The sequence below is a fragment of the Medicago truncatula genome, chromosome 1 (assembly GCF_003473485.1).
Source record: "Medicago truncatula cultivar Jemalong A17 chromosome 1, MtrunA17r5.0-ANR, whole genome shotgun sequence".
NCBI classification, from domain to species: domain Eukaryota; kingdom Viridiplantae; phylum Streptophyta; class Magnoliopsida; order Fabales; family Fabaceae; genus Medicago; species Medicago truncatula.
Genome location: NC_053042.1, coordinates 46,419,258 through 46,439,757, shown reverse-complemented (window position 1 = coordinate 46,439,757; position 20,500 = coordinate 46,419,258). Strand labels below are relative to the sequence as shown.

Below are 20,500 nucleotides of genomic sequence, written 5' to 3'. Positions count from 1 at the left end.
GTTTGAATTGGTATGATTTAAAGTTTTTTTATTGGGTTGATTTGATTTTTTATTGGGTTTGCATGTTATATGAGAAAGCATGATTATGTTTAGCCACCCATACCCCTAATTCCTCTTCATTCAATTTAACACATTGTTTTCTCTATTTCTCTTGAGGTGTAAATGAGAAATAAATTTGATAGTACGATCTTTCATTTCATCAAAGAGAATGTGCCACAATTTATTTATTTTTAAAAGCCAAATATTTAATAATCACTTTAATACTCCCTCCATTTCAAAATATATGTCCAATTTTTGTAATGTGCACTATTCACTTGACTTACTTTGACCATACTTTTTAACTAATGTATAAATACAAATATTTGCATGTAAGATGTTGTTTGATTTGTCTCGACAAATATTTTTAAAATATTAAATTTTTATAATTTTTTACTTTAGATAATTAATATATTAACGGTCAAAATTGTGCATTGACATATGTGAAGTAGTTGTCTTGAACATGTATTTTAAAATGGAGGGAGTAATCAAAAACATTAATATATGGAATAGTTTGTAGCAGCTTGTTGGAAAGAAAGAAAAAAAAAAGATGAGTAGTACTCCCTCCATATTTAAATATAAGCAAAATTGATTTTTTAGATTCATTCATTTAATGATGTATGTGGTTCATAATATGGATCACATACATCATTAAATGAATGGATCTAAGAAATCAATGTTGCTTATATTTAAAAACGGATGGCGTAATTTTTAGCATTCCAAACGAGGACGTGTGATATCATATCACCAAGTTCACCATAATAATGCATAATTCAATGCAATTGAAACAGAAAATTTGGAATTTCACTTACTTCAAAGCTTAAGTGGCTGTACTTCGGTGTTATTGGTGCATTTTTTTGAAGGGAAGAGCACTCTTTAAGCGTCTAAAGTACTCCCTCCGTCCTAAATTGTATGATGTTTTAGGCATTTCACACATATTAAGAAATGCAATTAATATTGTGTGGAAAAGAGATATTATGAGTTGTTTTACAAAATTGTCCTTAATAAATAATATGAGAAAGATAAATGAAAGAATTAAAAGAAGAGAGAGTAATAAATAGCTAAGGTTATAATAGGAAAAGTAACATTAATGTTGCATTGGTATTGTAAAGCGACATATAATTTATGACAAATTTTTTCCCCTAAAGCGACATACAATTTGGGACGGAGGGAGTAGTATTCTTTTATGAAAAGTTTTATAACCAATGCTTTGAAAATTGAACTATTTAATTTTTTTAATAAATAATTTCCTAATTTAGAATACTTAAAAAGTGTCCTGGAGGCACTCGTTAACAATACTCTTCTTTAAAAATTGTTGTATACACTTCTAACAAGCTAAAACACACCAGAAAAAAAACGTAAATATGTATCAACAGTTAATTGCCGTCGGTTAAAATCCATCGGCATGTTAACTGCCGATAAGGTTATATTGATAAATTATTGGTGTTTTCCGGCCAAACAACATTCTTCCATTTTTTCCATCTCTTCGAATCATTCGTTCTCTCTTAATTAACTGTTCTCTCTTAATTAACTGTTTGTAATTAACCGCCACTTTCAAAATTCAATGGAATATTAACTGTTCTTTTACCAATATTATCCTTAGTTATTTATTACGGAGAGAGAAATACATTATACAAGATATTAAATGAATAAGGTTATTATTGAGAAAGGATAAATTATTGTATCAAAAGTAGTAATATTTTTTTTTAATAAACTAAATTAACTCATTCAAATTGACACTAGAGAGACTCGAATCTGAGACTTTGAGGAGGAACGCACTCTCAAGTCCCAAGTCAATACCACTAGGCCAACCTAACTGGGTTAAAGTAATAATATTTGATTGTCTTGATTTAGGTAAAATGTCAAAAAATGACAATTAAAAAGGAACGGAGGTAATAGTTTTTTGTTTATATATGTGACCGAAAAGAGTATTGGTTGGTGTGGTTATTGAAAGAAAATAAATGTTTTATTCTAGTGCTCCCTTATCTTAATTAAGATCTCTCACTAAACTCTATTAAAACCACGTTACCATGCAACTCACAATGATAATTCCATTAGAGATGCTTTGTACAATAACAAGACTTCACATCCAGAACAAAAACTGAAAAGATATATGCACTCAATCGAGTCCACCTCAAACCAACCAGATTCCAGCAAAGGAAGCCTCAATCTTTGACGTTACATAACGTTTGCATCTCTATATTTTTATTTATTTTTTATTCTCCAATAGTTTTTATGATAGTGATTGATTTATTATGCAGCAACAAGAATCTAAACGTGCAAAGATTCTTTAATAAAATCAACACAAAAAGAATTTGCCTAACTGGGTACACTCATCATCATATATATGATTTGTCAATATGCATGCACTATGCCATATTCCAAACGTAGACCACGTAAATTCCTATTTCATATCCATTCTCCTACTCAAATTCATTTGGCTCTTGGCTTAACACAAAAGATATATTACCGTTTTAGTAACCATTTTTGCATTTTCCACATCAACAAATCTCACACGAGACAACCCATGTTGATTAATTTGGAATTGGGCGGTGAGGCAACAAAACCTGTGTAACACATGGGTAAAATGGACATGCCAAACCATTTTGCTGTACTACTTAATGTGTCAAAACTTTACTTTATCAACATATATAGTTAGAAAGTTTAAATATTAGCTAGCACTTGGCTTTATGAATAGGAAGTTAAGGAGTAAGTATTTTTTTTCTTTTTTCGAGAAGATAAGTTTTTTTCTTGGTACATTTGAGAAGGGAAGTTTAGTTAGTTACCACAATTGTATAATTCACATATTATCAATAACAATGTTGCCTTGAAAGTCTCATGCTCTCTACCCTTCATATGCGTATGATTTAAAACCATGAAATCCTAATTAATAAATGATACCGTGCTAATCAAAGTAAAAACTTCCATGTTAGTATTTTTTTTTTTTAAGAAGCTAAAATAAATTATATTAACACAATCAAATGGCCTTCCTAGCACTAGGTGTGCTAAGGAAGAAACATGTTCAAACAATATATGTACAATAATTACAAGTCACCAAAAGATAAACAGAAAGAATAACTATTAACCGATGCCTAATATCATAAATGGGCTAAGCTACCAACCATGATAGTTGGAGGGAAGAGTAACATATTTTCCTTTCAACCAAGTAAAAGTCGACGACTTCATTTTGTCCGCCACTTGCAATATAGAGGAGTTTTTGTTCTTGAAAATCCTGTAATTTTTTTCTTTCTAAATTTTCCACACTGTTGCACACCAAATAACCTGAAGGATGTACCGCCTTGACTTGGCAGCTCCCCCAATGTAGATAAACTGATTAAAAAGACTTGATGCATCACAAGGCATAACAGTAGCAACATCAATCCACTTGTGAATATGGTTCCAAACAGATCCAAAAATATTACAATGAAAAAATAAGTGAGAAGATGTTTCCACCTCCCCACAACCTCCAACGCACAGCTGATCATCAACACCAACCACATTACGTCGGTAAAGGTTGTCCTTAGTACGCAACCTATCACGTAACAGGCGCCAAGCAAATAACATCACCTTCAAGGGAACTTCCTTGAGACACAAGTTATACACATACACCTCAGCATCGACACTAGCATTAACAGTCAAAAATTTATATGCACTTCAAACAGTATAAACAAAAGATGTTTCCAATCGCCAAAGCCTTCTATCGACCTTGTCCACTTGCAAAGTGACACTTTGAAGTAAAAGCCTAAGTTCCTCTACTAATTCCTCTTCCCACGAAAACAACCTACGCCTCCAACTCCACGTCGCCCCCTCCACCCCCATCCTAACAAATGCATGTCAAACACCGACACCACTCTTCACCACCGACAACTCATATAATCTAGTCATAAGTGATACTCATGTTACATTTAAATTTTGTCAAGGTTGAATAATCCAGTCATTTATTGATCAAGAAAAATATGAAAGAATATATTGATGTGGACAAAACTATCAGCAATTTTTTTATGTAGAAATGTTAGTAAAAATTATTTTGTATGAATATTTATATATTAAATAAAAAGTTAAATGTTTTTTGTATGTGGTTTGATGTTTTCATAAAATTATATCTTAACGTAGTAGAAAGTATCATCTTCAAAAAAGTTATTTTCCTGCTTTGGAAATTTAATATTTTTATACTACCTACTTATTAAAGTCCATACTGTAGATGGTCGTGAATCAACAAAATCTAAAAAAACGAGCCTGAATATATCACACGTGTAGTTCTGTGACAATAAGCGAACCTGTCCAATATGTAATTCAATTGAGAAATGATATACTACTTATAATTATTTTGTGGCACTTTTCTTTCTCATATTTATATTAGTTTTTATTTAATCTCTCTGTTAGTTTGTTTTTTGTGATAAAACATATTTTTTCTTTGTAAACATATATGATTGTTCTATAAACCGTCAAAAAAATGTTTAAATAACACACCTCAATTTAATTCCACATATTTTGTTCTATATTGTCGTTGTTTAATTCTTATTTCTTGAGTTTGGTGTCCATAAGATGCAACTCGTGCATTAAGCACATGCGTGGGCGTGAATAGAATTTTGGACTTTGACAAGAAAGAAATGATTGAGATTGTAGTTGTGAGACAGTGCACTAGGCCCACCCCCACACAAAATGACCTCCTTTCACTAGCCGTGGTGTACCCACCTCTGCCACCGGTTTATGAGAGTTGCTCTTCTTCCATCTATTTTTGCTCGTTCTTTTAAAAAAGTTTAATGTGAGTTAACTCACTCAAATGTATTTTCAATATGAGATGTGTATTTTTCAGTGTGAATTAACTCACGTTGAACGTGAATGAGAAAAAACATATGAGAGAAGAGCAATTATCCCAGTTTATATCAATTTATTGGGGTGCGTCTAGATTCACCCAACCTTAAAGTAACCACACAAGTCCGGTCTTAATATTTTCGATACCCCGTATGAATCAATAGAAGTATGCTCTTTTCATTAATCAAACGTCTTTTTCTTACATTTTTTGTTGTCAAAAATTCATAATTAAGATTTTTTAAAAACATATTTTTAATAGAATTAATCAAAGAGAGTAAAAAAAACATCTACATAATACTAACTACTAAATAAAAATAATAGTTTTAGTACTCTTTAAAAAACAATAACTTAATCTTTCAAAAAAAAAAAAAAAAACCTTAAAATGCCGGCCCCTCTCACCCACCCTTAGGCCACCCCTAACCACAAGGTCCCATTAAAGAGACTAGCATGACTATTTAGCACCGTCCAGTGGCTACATACACCACCATCACCATTCATTCTCTGAAAAAAATTTTTTGAAAGAATATTCATTCTCTGAATGAATAGGCAACTTATTGACCACCACCATCGCTGCATTCCCACTGCATTAGATATTTAGATCTTAACAAAACAAAAACAAAAAAATTAACAGGTAAGGTGAGAAAATTTAAGGATGATACAATTGTTATTATTATTTGGGAAAAAATTATTTTTATTTAACCATATGTGTGTATATAAAAACATTGACCCACTACAACGAATAATTTTCTAACGAATGTCTAGCGAATTGTTTTTATTGGCTGCTCAAATTGACCCACCATGAATTCCTCTACCATATGAATTTAGAAAATTGTCACTCTTTATTAAAACAACACATCAACATGGTGAATTTCTCGGAATGATGTTTTTCGCTAGAACTATTGGTGTTTAGTTCCAAGTGATTAAAATTGATTTGTGGTATTTCTTTTTGAAAAGTTCATTATGTAATATTGATTTTAGTAAAACGTGAGTCGAATATGAATTAATATATGTTTGAATTTATTTACATAAATTGAATTGAATAATAAATTTGAGTGAAAAATTTAAAATTTAAAATCATAAATTATAGTTTTAAATTAAAATCAATTTGTAAACTCAATTCAACTAACCAATATTCAAACATGTCAAAATAGATTTTGGCTCCACTATAAAATGAAACCAAAGATACACTCACTGATCCAACACCGTATGACATGGTACTGTCGCTTGTAAGTACTTATGCTTCTTTGCTCATCATTGAATAGCAAAAACTTATGCTAGTTAGTTACAGTAGTAGCAGGTGAACATTAACTTATATGAAATTAACCAATGTAAGTCTAATCTAAATTAACTGCATTTTTGAAATTAACTTATATAAAATTAAGGTGAATAGCATTAAAGAATGTCTGAAATCCATTTGACCATCAACTATCAGATCATATCACATATCTCACTAGAGATAATTAGTTCTATGCAAAAGGGAGGTTGTTAAAAATTCCACATGAGATTAAAAAGTGTTACATTCTATCTCAAATGTTATTTTATTTGTTCTACTAATATAAAATTGGGGTGTTAGCTCAATGGTCAAAATTTAGTTTTCTTACCTTAAATACATGCATGTTCAAATTCTCTCAACGATGATTGTAAAATGACCATATTAATGCCATTTCAATCATAGATTTTTTCTCTTACCCAATTTTTTTAAAACTAATATTTCATGTTAAAAATCACTTTATGCTATAGTTTATTCTCCATTAAAGTATGAGTCATTTTGTCCACCTGAACTTAATTTAGTTGATAAAGACATTGCATAATATATGTTGTAGTAGTTGTTTTTAACCGATATACTGCTTGACACAAAAAAAAAAAGAATAATTTTTAATATGTTTTCGTTCATATTTTAAAATTAAAATCAACTAACCATTTGTTTTTTAAAGATGGCAATGATATCTAAATTTACGATCGTATGCAAGTTATCCTCATAACAATTTCACGCCTGTATTTTATACATTTTCTATCTAAATTAAAACGGGTTACAATTTCTTTAAACAATGTTGAGGGAATTTGATTACATTTTCTTCAAAGTCTACTAACAACATAAATAGAGTTTTTTTTTTTTTTTTTTTTTTCCGTAGTTTATGGTTGATCATCGAGTTGGATCATAAGGATATACAGTTCAAGAAAGACCATCTTTAATTTGAATGCAACAACGTTGATAGCCGCCTCATTGTCGCATAAAAAGTATGGCAACTAAGATTGATGCAATGCTGCCCGTCTTTGAAGGCAACTGCGTTGGTAACTACCTCATTGATCATTAAAATCTCTATCATTTTTTAACAACATCCTTGGATATTAACTGCCTCCACGATTATTGAAGAAGGAAATGGAGGCAGTTGTATCCAAGGATTTTGTTGGTCCGAGTCTAAGCTACCCATACAATTTACTAATGTAAGAACCGTAAATCATTACTCATAATCTTCCTCATCTTATTCATGATCAAAGCAATGTAATAGAACCCTGATATAAGAAAAGGAGAAGAGAAGAAAGATCTTTAAATTAACTCTATCTAATAATCTTTATATAAAAACATAATTAAAACTAAGAAGAAAGAGCATTTCCATCTTTGATATGTCTTTAAGGAGAAATTTAGTCTCCACAGGAACAACTAACCAGCTCGTTTGCTTCTTCTCGTCGTCCAAGTAGTTTGCTTCAATTTCATTTGACAAGGATTCTCCCTCCTTAAAAAACAAAACAAATTTAATGACAATATTGGCATGATGAGTGATTCACGATCAAACATTAGGAAAACTGGTATCCAATATGATACCTGTGATCTAAGGTCATCGGTAGAGCACCCAATGATCTTCCCAGCTTCCTCATTGAAAGTAGATATATAAGCCTCACCACTTGCATCAGAAACTCTTATAACCATCATATATTCGAGGACAATACTACTATGCTATAGTTTACAAAACTTCCAGATTTATTGAGTACCTTAAATTGCATTTTTCATTGTTTTTCTAGCAACCTTTCACACCAAAGAATGCAGTCTGCTCATTGAATGTTGATAATTTGACAGCAATTATTAACCATCTTAGCAATGCTAGGAAATGAAAAATACCTCCAAAGAGGGGTTTGAGGTTATGTAATAAAGTGGAACACTGATTTGCTTCCACTGTTGGACGATGGAATTAAACCAAAGCTTACAGCAGACATTGAAGCATCCATGCCTTCATAATCATACACCTGCAATCCACATAACATAAACATATCAAAACAAGTGGACAATGGTATAATAACATCTTAGCTTCTAACATTCAGGTACTACTGGATTGATCAGAACTAAACTTCTGCATATAGTTGACAAAGATGCACCTAAAAAAGAACATATTTAACAATGAGATATATAGTATGAGTCTTTTTTGCACCAAAGCTATGCAATAATTATCAACTCTAACACAAGTGTTAGTTGCAAGATCACCCCAGAAAGATACAACAACTGTCTTCTTTATCATAGTGCACTTCTTCAACAGATAAACTACTGCATTAGCTAGCATTAAGTCCAAACAGAACCAAATTGACAGGAATAGTGAAAAACAATATAGTTTTTTTTTTTTGTTGACAAAAACAATATAGTTTTACTATATAGTTTATAGTTCATCACCACCAACTTTTTTTTAATTATCTCTCATGGACTATCACTACTAATTTTATCAAAAGTAACGTTAAGACAGTGCATGTCTTCCTCCACTTTTATTATCAACGAACAATAAAATATAAAATGGTAAAAAATAATAAAGTGAAATGTAAAATTGAAAGAAAAAATGTTACACTAAAAAAAAATATATATTTTTTTTGAAGGAAAAAAGAATATAGATTTTTTTATATATAAGATAAAAATAAGTTTTTTTTATGGTGTCAAATAAAATATAATTTTTTTTTTAGGTGAACTGATATTTAAAACTCCTAAAAAAAGATATAACTTTAAATTTAATTAGGTATTTATTATCTCTTATCCCTTATCTTTTTCCTTGTAACAAAATCTGCAGCAATCCCTCATCAACTAAAACTCTATGTAACAACTAAAAACAAACTATAACTATATACAGTAAGTCTCTATTTTTTTTTGTTACAAAATAAAACTCAATATAAGCACACTTAAATCATTAAAATTTCAATAATTGTTCCAAATAACTACCAGTTCAAGTTTTAGGTGTACTTGTCGCAACAATTCTCGTCATCTCCGAAGACAAGACACTCACTGTTCCTTCGTTCACTCCTCACATACACTCACACATAGGTTCTGTCTCTCTCTTTCTCAATCTACATAACCATGTCAATTATGTTTTTTCACGCGATTCTATTTTCCTAATTCGTTCTGCAATCATGGGTATAATATAATTCAGTTTCTGAGATCTGAGTTAGTTTTTTTTTTTTTTATAAAAATTAACTAAAATTTGGTCCTTTTTTCATTTTTGTGCAGTTTTGCTTAATTTGTAAAACTCATCTAAGATTTTTCATTCATCAATGAATTCATATTTGACATCTTAATTTTCCTTGTGTGAAGCTTTTGTTTTGTAGTTTGGAACAAGGCATTGTTGATTTAGAGGTTATTTTTCACTCTTTTGAGTAGGTGATTGCTGATTAGAATTTACTTACAATGCGTAAGAGGCGCGAAGCTGTGTCAGTAGCATCAAAAGGGTCAACCAGTGGTGGTGCTGCAAGTGAAAAAAAGACTAGTAATGATGCTAAAGTTCGCGTTGTTGTTGGTGGTGGAAACTCAAAGAGGTCTTCAATTTCGTGGCTGGCCTTGTTCTTTATCATCGCGTATTCTTGTTCAGCTATTTACAAATACCAGTTTCAGAACATGCCTCTGCCTCTTACTGCTGATCAGGCCGGAAAGAGGGGTTTCTCTGAGATTGAAGCATTCAGTCATGTTAAGGCTTTGACTGAGGTTGGCCCTCATCCTGTTGGTTCTGAAGCTCTGAATCAAGCCCTGCAGGTTAGATTCTCAACTTTGTTAATTTTCAACTTTCGATAGTTTTGTTGCATTCTGTGACTTTTTGTGTTGAATTGAACAAGTTAAAAGTGTGGTTTTCTCATATATTGGTGAACTTATAAAATGTATAATTGCTCTGTCTTTTAATTGATTTCTTGGATCTCAAGAAATATGAGTAAGATGTGTGCAATCGGGAGTTTTTTTCCCAAAGGAAATAAATAAGAGGAAATTTGTCAATTGGATTCTTTTCCCTTTGCCTGGTTTGTTTTTCTGAATGTACGAATCCATTATGTAGAAGTTTTGAGCTCATGATGGTATATTATTATGTGTGAACTGTGAACTGCAGTGTAAGGAAAGGATATAGTCTATTTAGTTAACGTGACTCATAATCTATATGAAATGTGAATGAATACGAAAATAATTAGTGGTCCCCATTGATGTTATCGAACAACTATCATCTTTTGGTTAAAAAGTTATGATTTATGAATCTTTATTAATTTGATAAAAGAAATTTAAGCATTTGTTTCTTGCTGTGTTTTTGGGCTGAAAACTTCAGTGTCTTAAGGCTATGAATAGTTAAAAACAGTATAGTCTTATATACACCTTCTGTGTTGTTACATAGATAATAAGGGGCTAATTCTTGGTTTTCTTTATTGAAAATTGAGTAATGTCGTGTGGTTGGCAGTGGTACATTACTTCTTTATTCTTTGATATCTATTGTCAAATATAGCTAGGACTTTTTCTATCATGATTTATACCTTTTAAGCCATCTCGTGTTTAGCATGCTTAAAAGCCAATAGCTAGTAGTTCGACTCTGTTATCAGTAACATTTTGGGCTAGTATGAGCTGGAATTCAGAACTCAAAAACTTGATAATGAAATATATACTTTCATTACTTAAGTTACTGATTTTACTCAGCGATCAAGGGGAGTAACAACAAGTTATCCTATTGATTGTGGTCATTTCTTAGTCCATTGTCTGTTAATATATATTTATTTTAACATGCTTCTGTTCCAATTGCAGTATGTTTTGGCAGCATGCGAAACTATTAAAAAAACAGCCCACTGGGAGGTGGATGTTGAAGTGGATCTTTTTCACGTAGAATCTGGTACAAATCATCTAAGTAGTGGCTTATTTGTGGGGAGATCGCTTGTTTATTCAGATCTGGATCATGTCGTAGTAAGAATCATGCCTAAATATACATCTGAAGCAAGTGAAGAATCCATACTGGTCTCATCTCATATTGATACTGTTTTTTCAACGTACGTTTTCTCCATCTATTTGCTCCCATCTTTCTTTTTTAGGCAATCACTTTTGTATTTGTTTCTACTATGATGTTTTTAGTTTTATAGGATGCATTTCACAAGAATATGTCCTCACATTGGTTGCTCTAAACAGAGTGACATTCAGTTTCTGATTAGTTAAAAGCACTGTGTTATTTGCTGCTAACCTTATATCATTAATTTAACAGTGAAGGGGCAGGAGATTGCAGTTCATGTGTAGGTGTTATGCTTGAACTTGCTCGTGGAATTTCTCAGTGGGCTCATGGATTGAAGAAAGGTGTTATTTTCTTATTTAATACCGGTGAGGAGGAGGGTCTTAATGGTGCTCATAGCTTCATAACCCAGGTATGGAGTTACTTGTCAATGTATCCTTTAGTACTTTTCCTATTTGCTTCTCAGCTGGTTGAAAGACATGGATCTTTATATTGATTAATAGACTTATGTTGCGATTAGAAGAAATCTAAACCATAAGGTTTAAATCTTTTACTGAGAAGTTTATAGACTATATCTAAATTATAACTGTATACGGCATACATCCTTTTCTTTAACAATTTCAAAGCAAGTCTTTAATTTGGAGGATTTCTTCTCCTCCTCCTCCTGCTCCTGGTCCTCATCCTCCTCAGAAATGTCTATTTTTATTTATTTCTTGATTGTTTCTTATAGACATATTATTTACCCGACTCATTCATATAACACTAGTGTAGGAAGAATGAATTTGTTATTTTTTGTTCTTTTCTTATTAAATTTTAGTGTGGGAAGCTCTCTCATGCTGTTCTAAATTTTAGAGTTATTTTCTTGCCACTATCTGAAACAAAAATACTATGTTAAAATCCTTATCTTACTGTTTTTTTAATGCAGCACCCTTGGAGTAAAACTGTTTGTATGGCTATTGATCTAGAGGCCATGGGAATTGGAGGGAAGTCTAGTATTTTTCAGGTGTGTAAACTTGAGTTTGTCCAACAATAGGTCATTTTTACTTGATTTTATTAATGAAATTTTGTTCTTCCATTCATAATACATCTTGTTGTTGATGGTGGTCAAGAATCATGTCTTACTTCCGATCTTGATTGTCTTACCCTGCAAAAGGAGGCGAAAAAGTGTATTTTTTAAAAAAAAAATTAACAATCTTCATTCATTTAGACTTTGAAATTGAAATTTTATTTGGCTATTTGACTTCCAAGACTTGTCATTTCTAGAGTTTGTCAAATTCTGACAATAATTTCGTGCCATTTGCATTAGTAGGCTGGTCCTCATCCAAGGGCTATTGAGAGCTTTGCTTCAGCAGCAAAATACCCATCTGGTCAAATTGTTGCACAGGTTTGAAGGTTTCCTTCATTATTCTTTTCCTCTATGGCAAGTTTTTTATTCATGTTTTTTATTTTCATTTTTTTGTACCTTTGTTTAAATTAACCAAGATTTATGCTGCAGGATCTTTTTACTTTGGGGGTCATAAAATCTGCAACAGATTTCCAAGTGTACAAAGAGGTTGCTGGCCTCTCTGGGCTTGATTTTGCATATGTAGATAATACTGCTGTATATCATACCAAGGTTTCCTTCTCTCTTTATGTCCTATGAAATATTTGGTTTGCCTTTTGGTTCTGTATTTTATTGCAAATCATGAACTTCATTGTGTTGGTTGAAAAGATCTTGCAAAGAAACTTGTATGAGAGCTCTCCATGCCATAATAACTCTTTACTGTCGCTTAAGTGGATTTGAAGTAATTGAACGTAGTTGTCTTTGCCCTTAAGATTAGTTTCAGACCTAGATTTTTCTTATTTATGAGAGTTGAGATGGTTTAGATTGCATAGCAAGAATACAAACATATTATAGAAAGTAGAACAATCACAACTTCCTAAGGTTGTTCTAGTACTAAGTTGTAGGCTACAATTGTGTTTTGGTACATTGGAAGGTGGTAGAAGAATGGAAATCCATCTTGGCAGAATCGGCTTGAATGACTGCTAAGGGTTTTTCTGGTTAGGAAATATACTGGAAATCTACTTTTGTTCAGCAGATGATTTTTATGTGTTGGCTTTGTCAACTTTGTGTTGCCACTTGAAAAACCTCTATGAATGAGAGAAAAAATACGAGGAAACAAAATGAAAGACCTATTGTAGGCTTTGTCCCCTTGTATTAGTAATATTGATAATGATAAATATCTGCAGCTGGTAATATTAGGTCACTGAAGGTTTGACAGAATGTTTTTGCAGAGTTAGTATCTATGGTTGGGGGCGGTAGATTGTAGGTGCATGTTTAAGGTTCATGTTTCAATAGAAAGCCCTTGATGTTTTTTCCTGGATTTTATGTATTTGGATCTTCTAGAGAAGTTACTCGGCCAGTGGGTCATCAAAGTGAAAACTATACATCTAATTGTGATCTGTATTGCAACATTTTGTTCATAATATATTCTTTACACTGAAAGATTAATATTATTTATTGTAAAGAATGAAATTCATTACGTTGATAGTTGGATACAATGTATTGATTATTGGTTGCAATGTTGAAAGACATAAGGTGGTACTGAAAAGTTGTCTTGAGAGAAAGAAAGACTTTATTAACATATTTTCATATCTAATGACAGTAATATAATGTTATGTTTTTTCTTGTGCAGAATGACAAATTAGAACTTTTAACGAAAGGATCTCTTCAACATCTGGGGGAGAATATGCTAGCTTTCCTGCTTCATATTGGCGCATCTTCTCATTTTCCAGAAGACTGCTCAACAGAGTCAAAGGAAGATATTACCAATAGCAAAGCCATATATTTTGACATCTTGGTAATTCTTGGTTATGCCAATCATATGTCATTTCTGTGCTTTATTATGTATGTCATGCATTAGTTTTCCATCTGACAGGTGTGGCTGTACTTTGCTATGCTGACTTCATATCATTAGGCTCTAATACATGGTAAATGTCTGATCGTTTCAGGGAACATATATGGTTGTATACCGTCAAAACTTAGCTAATATGCTCCACAATTCAGTGATAATTCAGTCGCTTTTAATATGGGTTACATCATTGGCTATGGGTGGTATACCAGCTGCAACTTCATTGGCCTTGTCATGTTTGGGCGTTATCCTCATGTGGCTGTTTTCCTTAGGTTTCTCCCTTCTTGTCGCCTTTATTCTACCTTTGATATCTTCATCACCAGTGCCATATGTTTCTAGCCCGTGGTTGGTGGTTGGATTATTTGGTGCACCGGCTATTTTGGGAGCATTGACTGGTCAACATTTGGGTTATCTTTTATTTCAAAAATATCTCTTTAGTGTACATTCTAAGAGAGGCCAATTCCCCCCCATCATTCAGGCTGAACTTGTCAAGCTGGAGGCCGAAAGATGGCTCTATAAAGCCGGTTCCTTTCAGTGGCTTATCCTTCTCATTTTGGGGAATTATTTTAAAATTGGGTCTTCTTACTTGGCTCTTGTTTGGTTAGTTTCTCCGGCATTTGCATGTAACTATCACTGCCTCATCTCTGTCCTTGTTAGAAATATTTTTTTTTATAAGCTAGAACAACTTATGTTATCTGCTACTAAATTTTTGTTGAAATTTTCAGTTGGATTTTTTGAAGCAACCCTATCTCCAGCCAGATTACCAAAGCCACTCAAACTGGCAACCCTAGTCCTTGGGTTAGCCACACCAATTTTATTTTCTGCCGGAAATTTTATTCGGCTTGCTGCTACACTCATAGGGGGTATGGTTCGACTTGACAGGTAAATTCTGGGAACATTTAACCTTTCATTATGTTTACAAGAACTCATGCTAACTTTTAATTAATATTCTTTTGTTTTGTTTAAAATTTGTGTTTTGACATTACTTTCATAATATTTTTTAGCTTTATTACAAATGTGTCATATACCCGTGTTAAGTTCTGACCCTTTTACCATGTTATTATTATCATCGTAGCCATCTTTTTTTATCTTTACTTTGCTTCCACTATCATCACCACCTTGACTCAATTGCATTCACCACCACTTTACTATGGTTTCCATTGTCGTTAGACTCGACCACTGTTTTCACCGTCCATTTGTCACATAAAGATAAATTTTTAAGTATAGGCATCTAATTCACACGTTACTTTGCAGGAACCCTGGTGGTACACCTGAATGGCTGGGAAACGTTGTGATTGCTGGATATATTGCCGCTCTCTTGTCTTTGACCTTGGTGTATCTTTTTTCATATGTCCATCTCTCAGGTTTGTTTACTGTATAGCTCCTTTGCAAGTAACATTGTAAATTTGAAATCTTATTATCGTGACAAACCGATGCTAATTGCTTCATTTTGTTAGAATTTTCAAAGAAGTTCTGTCACACAACATGCTTTTTAAACTTCACAAAATTTATACGTGGGGTGTGCCTATTTTTTATTTTTCTTTTTCTTTTTGGCTGGGTGGGAGAGAGGGGGGCAGGGACGGATCTATATTGTTGGATGTGTGGGCATGTGCCGACACAAAAATTTTAGAAACCTTTTTTATGAGTAGTATAATGTACCAATAGTTGATATTTTGACCACATAGCCTACTCTTCTTACAAATCATTTCTCTTTTGGCACACACATATCATCATATAACTCAAATTCTTTATTGATAACTAGAACTTTTACCCGTGCTACCGCCCGGGTCATAAACAAAGGAGAAGGTAATATGTTGCAATATGGGACCCGTTGGTTTTTGAAAAAAAATCTATTTTTGTTAACTAAAAAATCACAAAGTCGTCCATGATATATTGTGACTTCCGTTCAAATCAAAATCGAAAAAAAAAAAAAAAAAAAAAAAAAAAATACAAATTAGTAACAACAATTAAAATCAAAGAAAAATAAACGGTTCAATTTCTCCAATTTAACAGCAAATGATCTGCTACCATTAGAGAAGCATATCTAGCATTACCTCAACCCGCCACTGAGTTCAGTGACACAGATGAAAAGGTGGAGGGACAGGTTTCCGATGAGAAAATGGTGAGTTGCTCGTTGCTGAGAAATTATTGTAGAAGCAAATGAAAGAAGATTAGTAGAAAGAGAGAGACTACAGAGTGGTGAGTGATGAGGAAGAAGAGAGATAATTCGTTTTTAGCTGGAACCGTAATATTAAAAGGTGAGGAATTTCAATGCATTCTAAAAGTCTGATATCATGGAACCGTCCAATTATTCAGTAAAGAATGCACCAAATGCTGCATGAAAATAGGAAGGGACACAACAATAGCTAGGCTAATTGCTAATTTCGAAATACACAAAATAAGAAGTGAATGAGGGAGAAATTGAAATTGAAATAGCATATATTGGTCAAATTTTTGCTTTGGAAAATATCATTGTTATTAATAACATATATTGGTAAATGCTAGTAGGTTTGTTCCAATAAAATAATTTGAAATTCAAATTCCCAAACACTTTAGGGCCAATTTTTTTTAGGGTTATCTCACTTAGCATTTAATGCTGCAATTTTGGAGCCAAATTTCTAGGGTTAAGTTGTTGCAACCTAATAAGATTAAGGAGTAAGGGATATGAATATTATCAAGAATCGGACACGGAATCGAATGAGAGATGATCAATTAAATGATTGTTTAGTTTTTTTTTTGAGCAAAAATGATTGTTTAGTTATTTATATAGAGAAAGATATTTAGTATTCCTCGTTGTCACTTTATGAGTTTATGTTCAATTGTAACTTGGTTTCCAGGTGCAAAAGGGACAATCACCGTAGCTACTTTGGTGCTGTTTAGTTTATCTCTTGCAGTTGTGTTATCTGGTGTTGTCCCACCATTTTCTGAAGACACCGCCAGAGCTGTGAATGTAAGTTTCAATTTGTGTGTATATTTTGTACATAATATAATAGTAATACAAACATGCAGAACTCATTTGGTTTGTATTATTTAATATGTGGATATGTCATTTGACAAATTTAGTTAAATTAAGCATGACATTTGCATGTGAAAATCCATAGTTTCTCAAGGTACACCATTAAATTGTGGGATGCACTTGTGTTAGTCATCACACTGCACCGGTTCTTCCCTCCCAACCAAAACCATATAATTTCAACAATTACCTAACTCGAGCAAGTACAATAAATTAAATTAATGTTCTCTACTTTCAGGTCGTACATGTTGTGGATGCAACAGGAAAACTTGATGAAAAACATACTCCTGTATCATATGTATCTTTATTTTCTACCACTCCTGGAAATTTGAATCAGGAGGTAGAGCAGATTAATGAAAGTTTTGTATGTGGTAAAGACAAACCCATTGATTTTGTTACTTTCTCGGTTAAATATGGTTGTCGGACATATAATAACACCGTGAGTGGTTGGAGTGAGGCCGAGATTCCTACAATGCATGTCGAAAGTGATGCTAAGGAAAATGGAAGAATTACACAAGTTTTAATCAACACAAAGGATTCTGTTCGTTGGGTTCTTGCGATCAATACAGAAGAAATAGAAGATTTCACGCTTACAGGTACTGAGTGATTCTTCTTGTTAACAATAGTATTTGTAGTTTGTGTTTGTCAATGTGTACACGGCCGCGTCTTAATCATAAACTTTGTTATTTTGTGTGTTTCTAAATGATACTATAATGGAAATGGATTCATGCATCGATTAGAATGATCGTTCTTTTTAGTTCTAGTGTTACTATTTCTTATTACTTAAGATATTTGAGTCTGACATAGTATCCTTCTTTGAACGTCAGATGCAAGGAATTCTGAAGAATTAATTTCAGCTGACAAAAAGAGCAGTGTGGATGGTTGGCACATAATTCAGTTTTCCGGAGGAAAGAATGCACCAAGATTGTTTGATCTGACTCTCTACTGGAAATCAGGTTCACAAAGCACTGATAATGGTTTTCTCCTTAAACTTAGGACTGATGTGAACAGATTAACACCGATAACTGAACGGATTATTGAAAAGCTTCCTCGTTGGTGTTCGTTGTTTGGAAAGTCTACCTCTCCCCATACCTTGGCTTTTTTTAGAAATCTTCCTGTTAATTTTTAAGTGTATCCTTCAGTTATAGGTGTTATATGGCTAAAACAGATACATGTTAAATTAATTTTTGCAATCATATCATAGGGTTTCTAATTCTTTGTAGTGTACAATTTTGCTGATTTCTTATAAAAGGCAATAATATTTGATTTTGAATAATGATGTGTTTGACATGCCTTAATTATGGGTTGAAAACTTGGGAGACATTTGTTTCAAGGATTAAAAAATTATTCCCAGGAATAATAACATACCCGGGAATATAAAGATGGAAATTCAATTATTGGGTAAGTTTTGAAGAGAAAAAAACTGTTTGGCCCATAGTTTGATATTCCTAGGAATATTGGCCGTTATAGTTTTTTTATTTTATTTCAAAAATATATAAAATTTCATGGTAATGCACATTTCTACATTCTCACATGGGAATCAATCCATGGTAACAATAGAAGTTATGGGAAGTTATTTTATTCTTAGGAATCTTTCTATCCATGAATAATTTTTTCTCAATCTTGTAACAAATACAGGTATTGTCATTTTTTGCTCATGTAACATACAATTGATTTTCCTAGCATGAATTATCTCTTTTGTTATTTATGATATGTTTAATTATAAGTCTTTGAAAATACTTAGAACTGCTACCCTACAAACTTGGTTTAATTGCAAGTGATCATATAGCCTTACTATTCAGAGCAACACAAATGCAGCGCTTGATTTTGTATATGTTTCATCGTGTTTTTAAAACTTTCCGGTTATATTTTACAAAAAAAAAAAAAAAAAAAAAAAAATCAGTTTATTCGAGTTGATATATTTAATTTAAGGGAAATGCTAACCGGTGCCCCCGGGGCACTGGTTAATGGTATGAAAAAGGAAATTATATAGTAGTTAATGCATTGAAATTGTGTAATTAATTTATAATAATATCAAAAACAGTTTCCTTTTATGGTAATAATTCTATTTTATGGTATGCTTAACCAGTGCCCCGGGGGCACCGGTTAGCAGAACCCTTAATTTAATTGTATTTATACAGAGTCAAATATTATTTTAAAGGAGAAACTTGAATCTATATTTATATACACTATACCATAATAAACATTATCCTTAAAAAAAAAAACTGTAACAAAGATCTGATTTCTAATCTATACTGTCTTTTTAAGTTCTCCCCACAACAAATACTATTAACGGAAAAAAAAAATACACAATCAATATTTTTTTCTCTATCAAGTAGAGTGAATCAAATAGATCATTTACTTAATAAATCTAAAAATGAAAATTTTACTTATAATAGTCCTAGAGCCTAGAGGGCATAACTTGTGATCAAACAAGTTTATATGCTAAAAAAAGGAAAAGAGTAATCATAAAAAAAAATCCGAATGTGTAGCGTAGCAGTAGTTAATAACTCAATCAATTGGCATTTAAAAGTTTCCATAATCATGAATACACGTTTATTTATTGTATATCATTTTTAGCAATCTTCGAACACCAAAATTTCAGCATTAATATTCTCCAATTACACCACCATCATCGCCGGCGACGGAAGCATGAAGAGCATGACGACCGGAAGCAATGTTGTTGATAGTGATTCTCAGTCCATAGAAATCATCATCCTCCGACAACTCCAACAGCCGCGGTACCATCCGACTCATGACAGTAACAGCATCAACATCTTCATCTTCTTCGTCATCTACGTCATTGTCGTTGACATGGAAGCGGCAGATAGGGCAAGAAGATCGGCGATGGATCCATGGAGTAATGCAACCGGAGTGGTAGAGATGATTGCAAGGTAGCTGTTTGGCTTCTTCATTAACAGAGATTTCTTCCGTACAAACGGCGCAGCGTCAAGTAAAGAGAGGAGTGTTGAGGTGAGGGTTATTGTTTCGGTGTGAGTTTTGGGGGGAGGGGGTGAGAATAGTGAAAGGGCTTCTTCAAAAAAAAATGGTTGAAGCGGGAAGAATAGAGAAGCATTTCCGCGTTGTTTTGGGGAAAAGGAGAGTCCATAGGTTTAAGGGAATAATAGAGGAGAAGGAGAAGAAATGAGAGATACACTCATGTCACATTCAAGGCACCAGTATATTTTTAGTTCTGATTCCGCCATGGTAGTCATGGTGGTTTGTGACGGAGTTACGATGGAACTTTTTTTTACCTCCACCCCTCCTCTTTTTATAACATTTATTACGGGGGTAATATGATGATGGATCGAGAAATGAATAATGGGCCGAACATCCTTTAAAATGATTTTGAATTTGAATCATTTAAAGTGAGTAAAGTAAAAAAAAAAAAAAAAACAATGAGTTTAGACTTTTACAAACTCAATTTGTAATGATATATATGTACTAGTATTTTCTGTTTTGATTTTTTTTTTTAAGTAATTTTCTATTTTGATTTGTTAATATGATATTACTTATTTTACACTCTAAAATAA

General features: G+C 32.5%; 1 protein-coding gene across 2 annotated transcripts; it reads left to right on the top strand.

The window, feature by feature from the left end:
* Nucleotides 1–8,984: 8,984 nt before the first annotated feature.
* On the top strand, nt 8,985–18,288 carry LOC11427987 (endoplasmic reticulum metallopeptidase 1). 2 transcript variants are annotated; one of them, XM_003591854.4, is made up of 14 exons: nt 8,985–9,148; nt 9,482–9,850; nt 10,871–11,109; nt 11,319–11,475; nt 11,989–12,066; nt 12,373–12,447; nt 12,559–12,678; nt 13,739–13,903; nt 14,055–14,577; nt 14,680–14,836; nt 15,209–15,318; nt 16,792–16,904; nt 17,206–17,563; nt 17,795–18,288. In XM_003591854.4, the coding sequence occupies exons 2-14, from the start codon at nt 9,509–9,511 to the stop codon at nt 18,094–18,096; spliced, it is 2,739 nt and encodes a 912-aa protein (XP_003591902.2). In that variant the 5' UTR covers nt 8,985–9,148; nt 9,482–9,508; the 3' UTR covers nt 18,097–18,288. The 2 variants fall into 2 exon arrangements, with proteins under 2 accessions (XP_003591902.2, XP_024641094.1); XM_024785326.2 differs by having other exon boundaries at nt 9,416–9,850.
* The last annotated feature ends 2,212 nt before the right edge of the window (nt 18,289–20,500 follow it).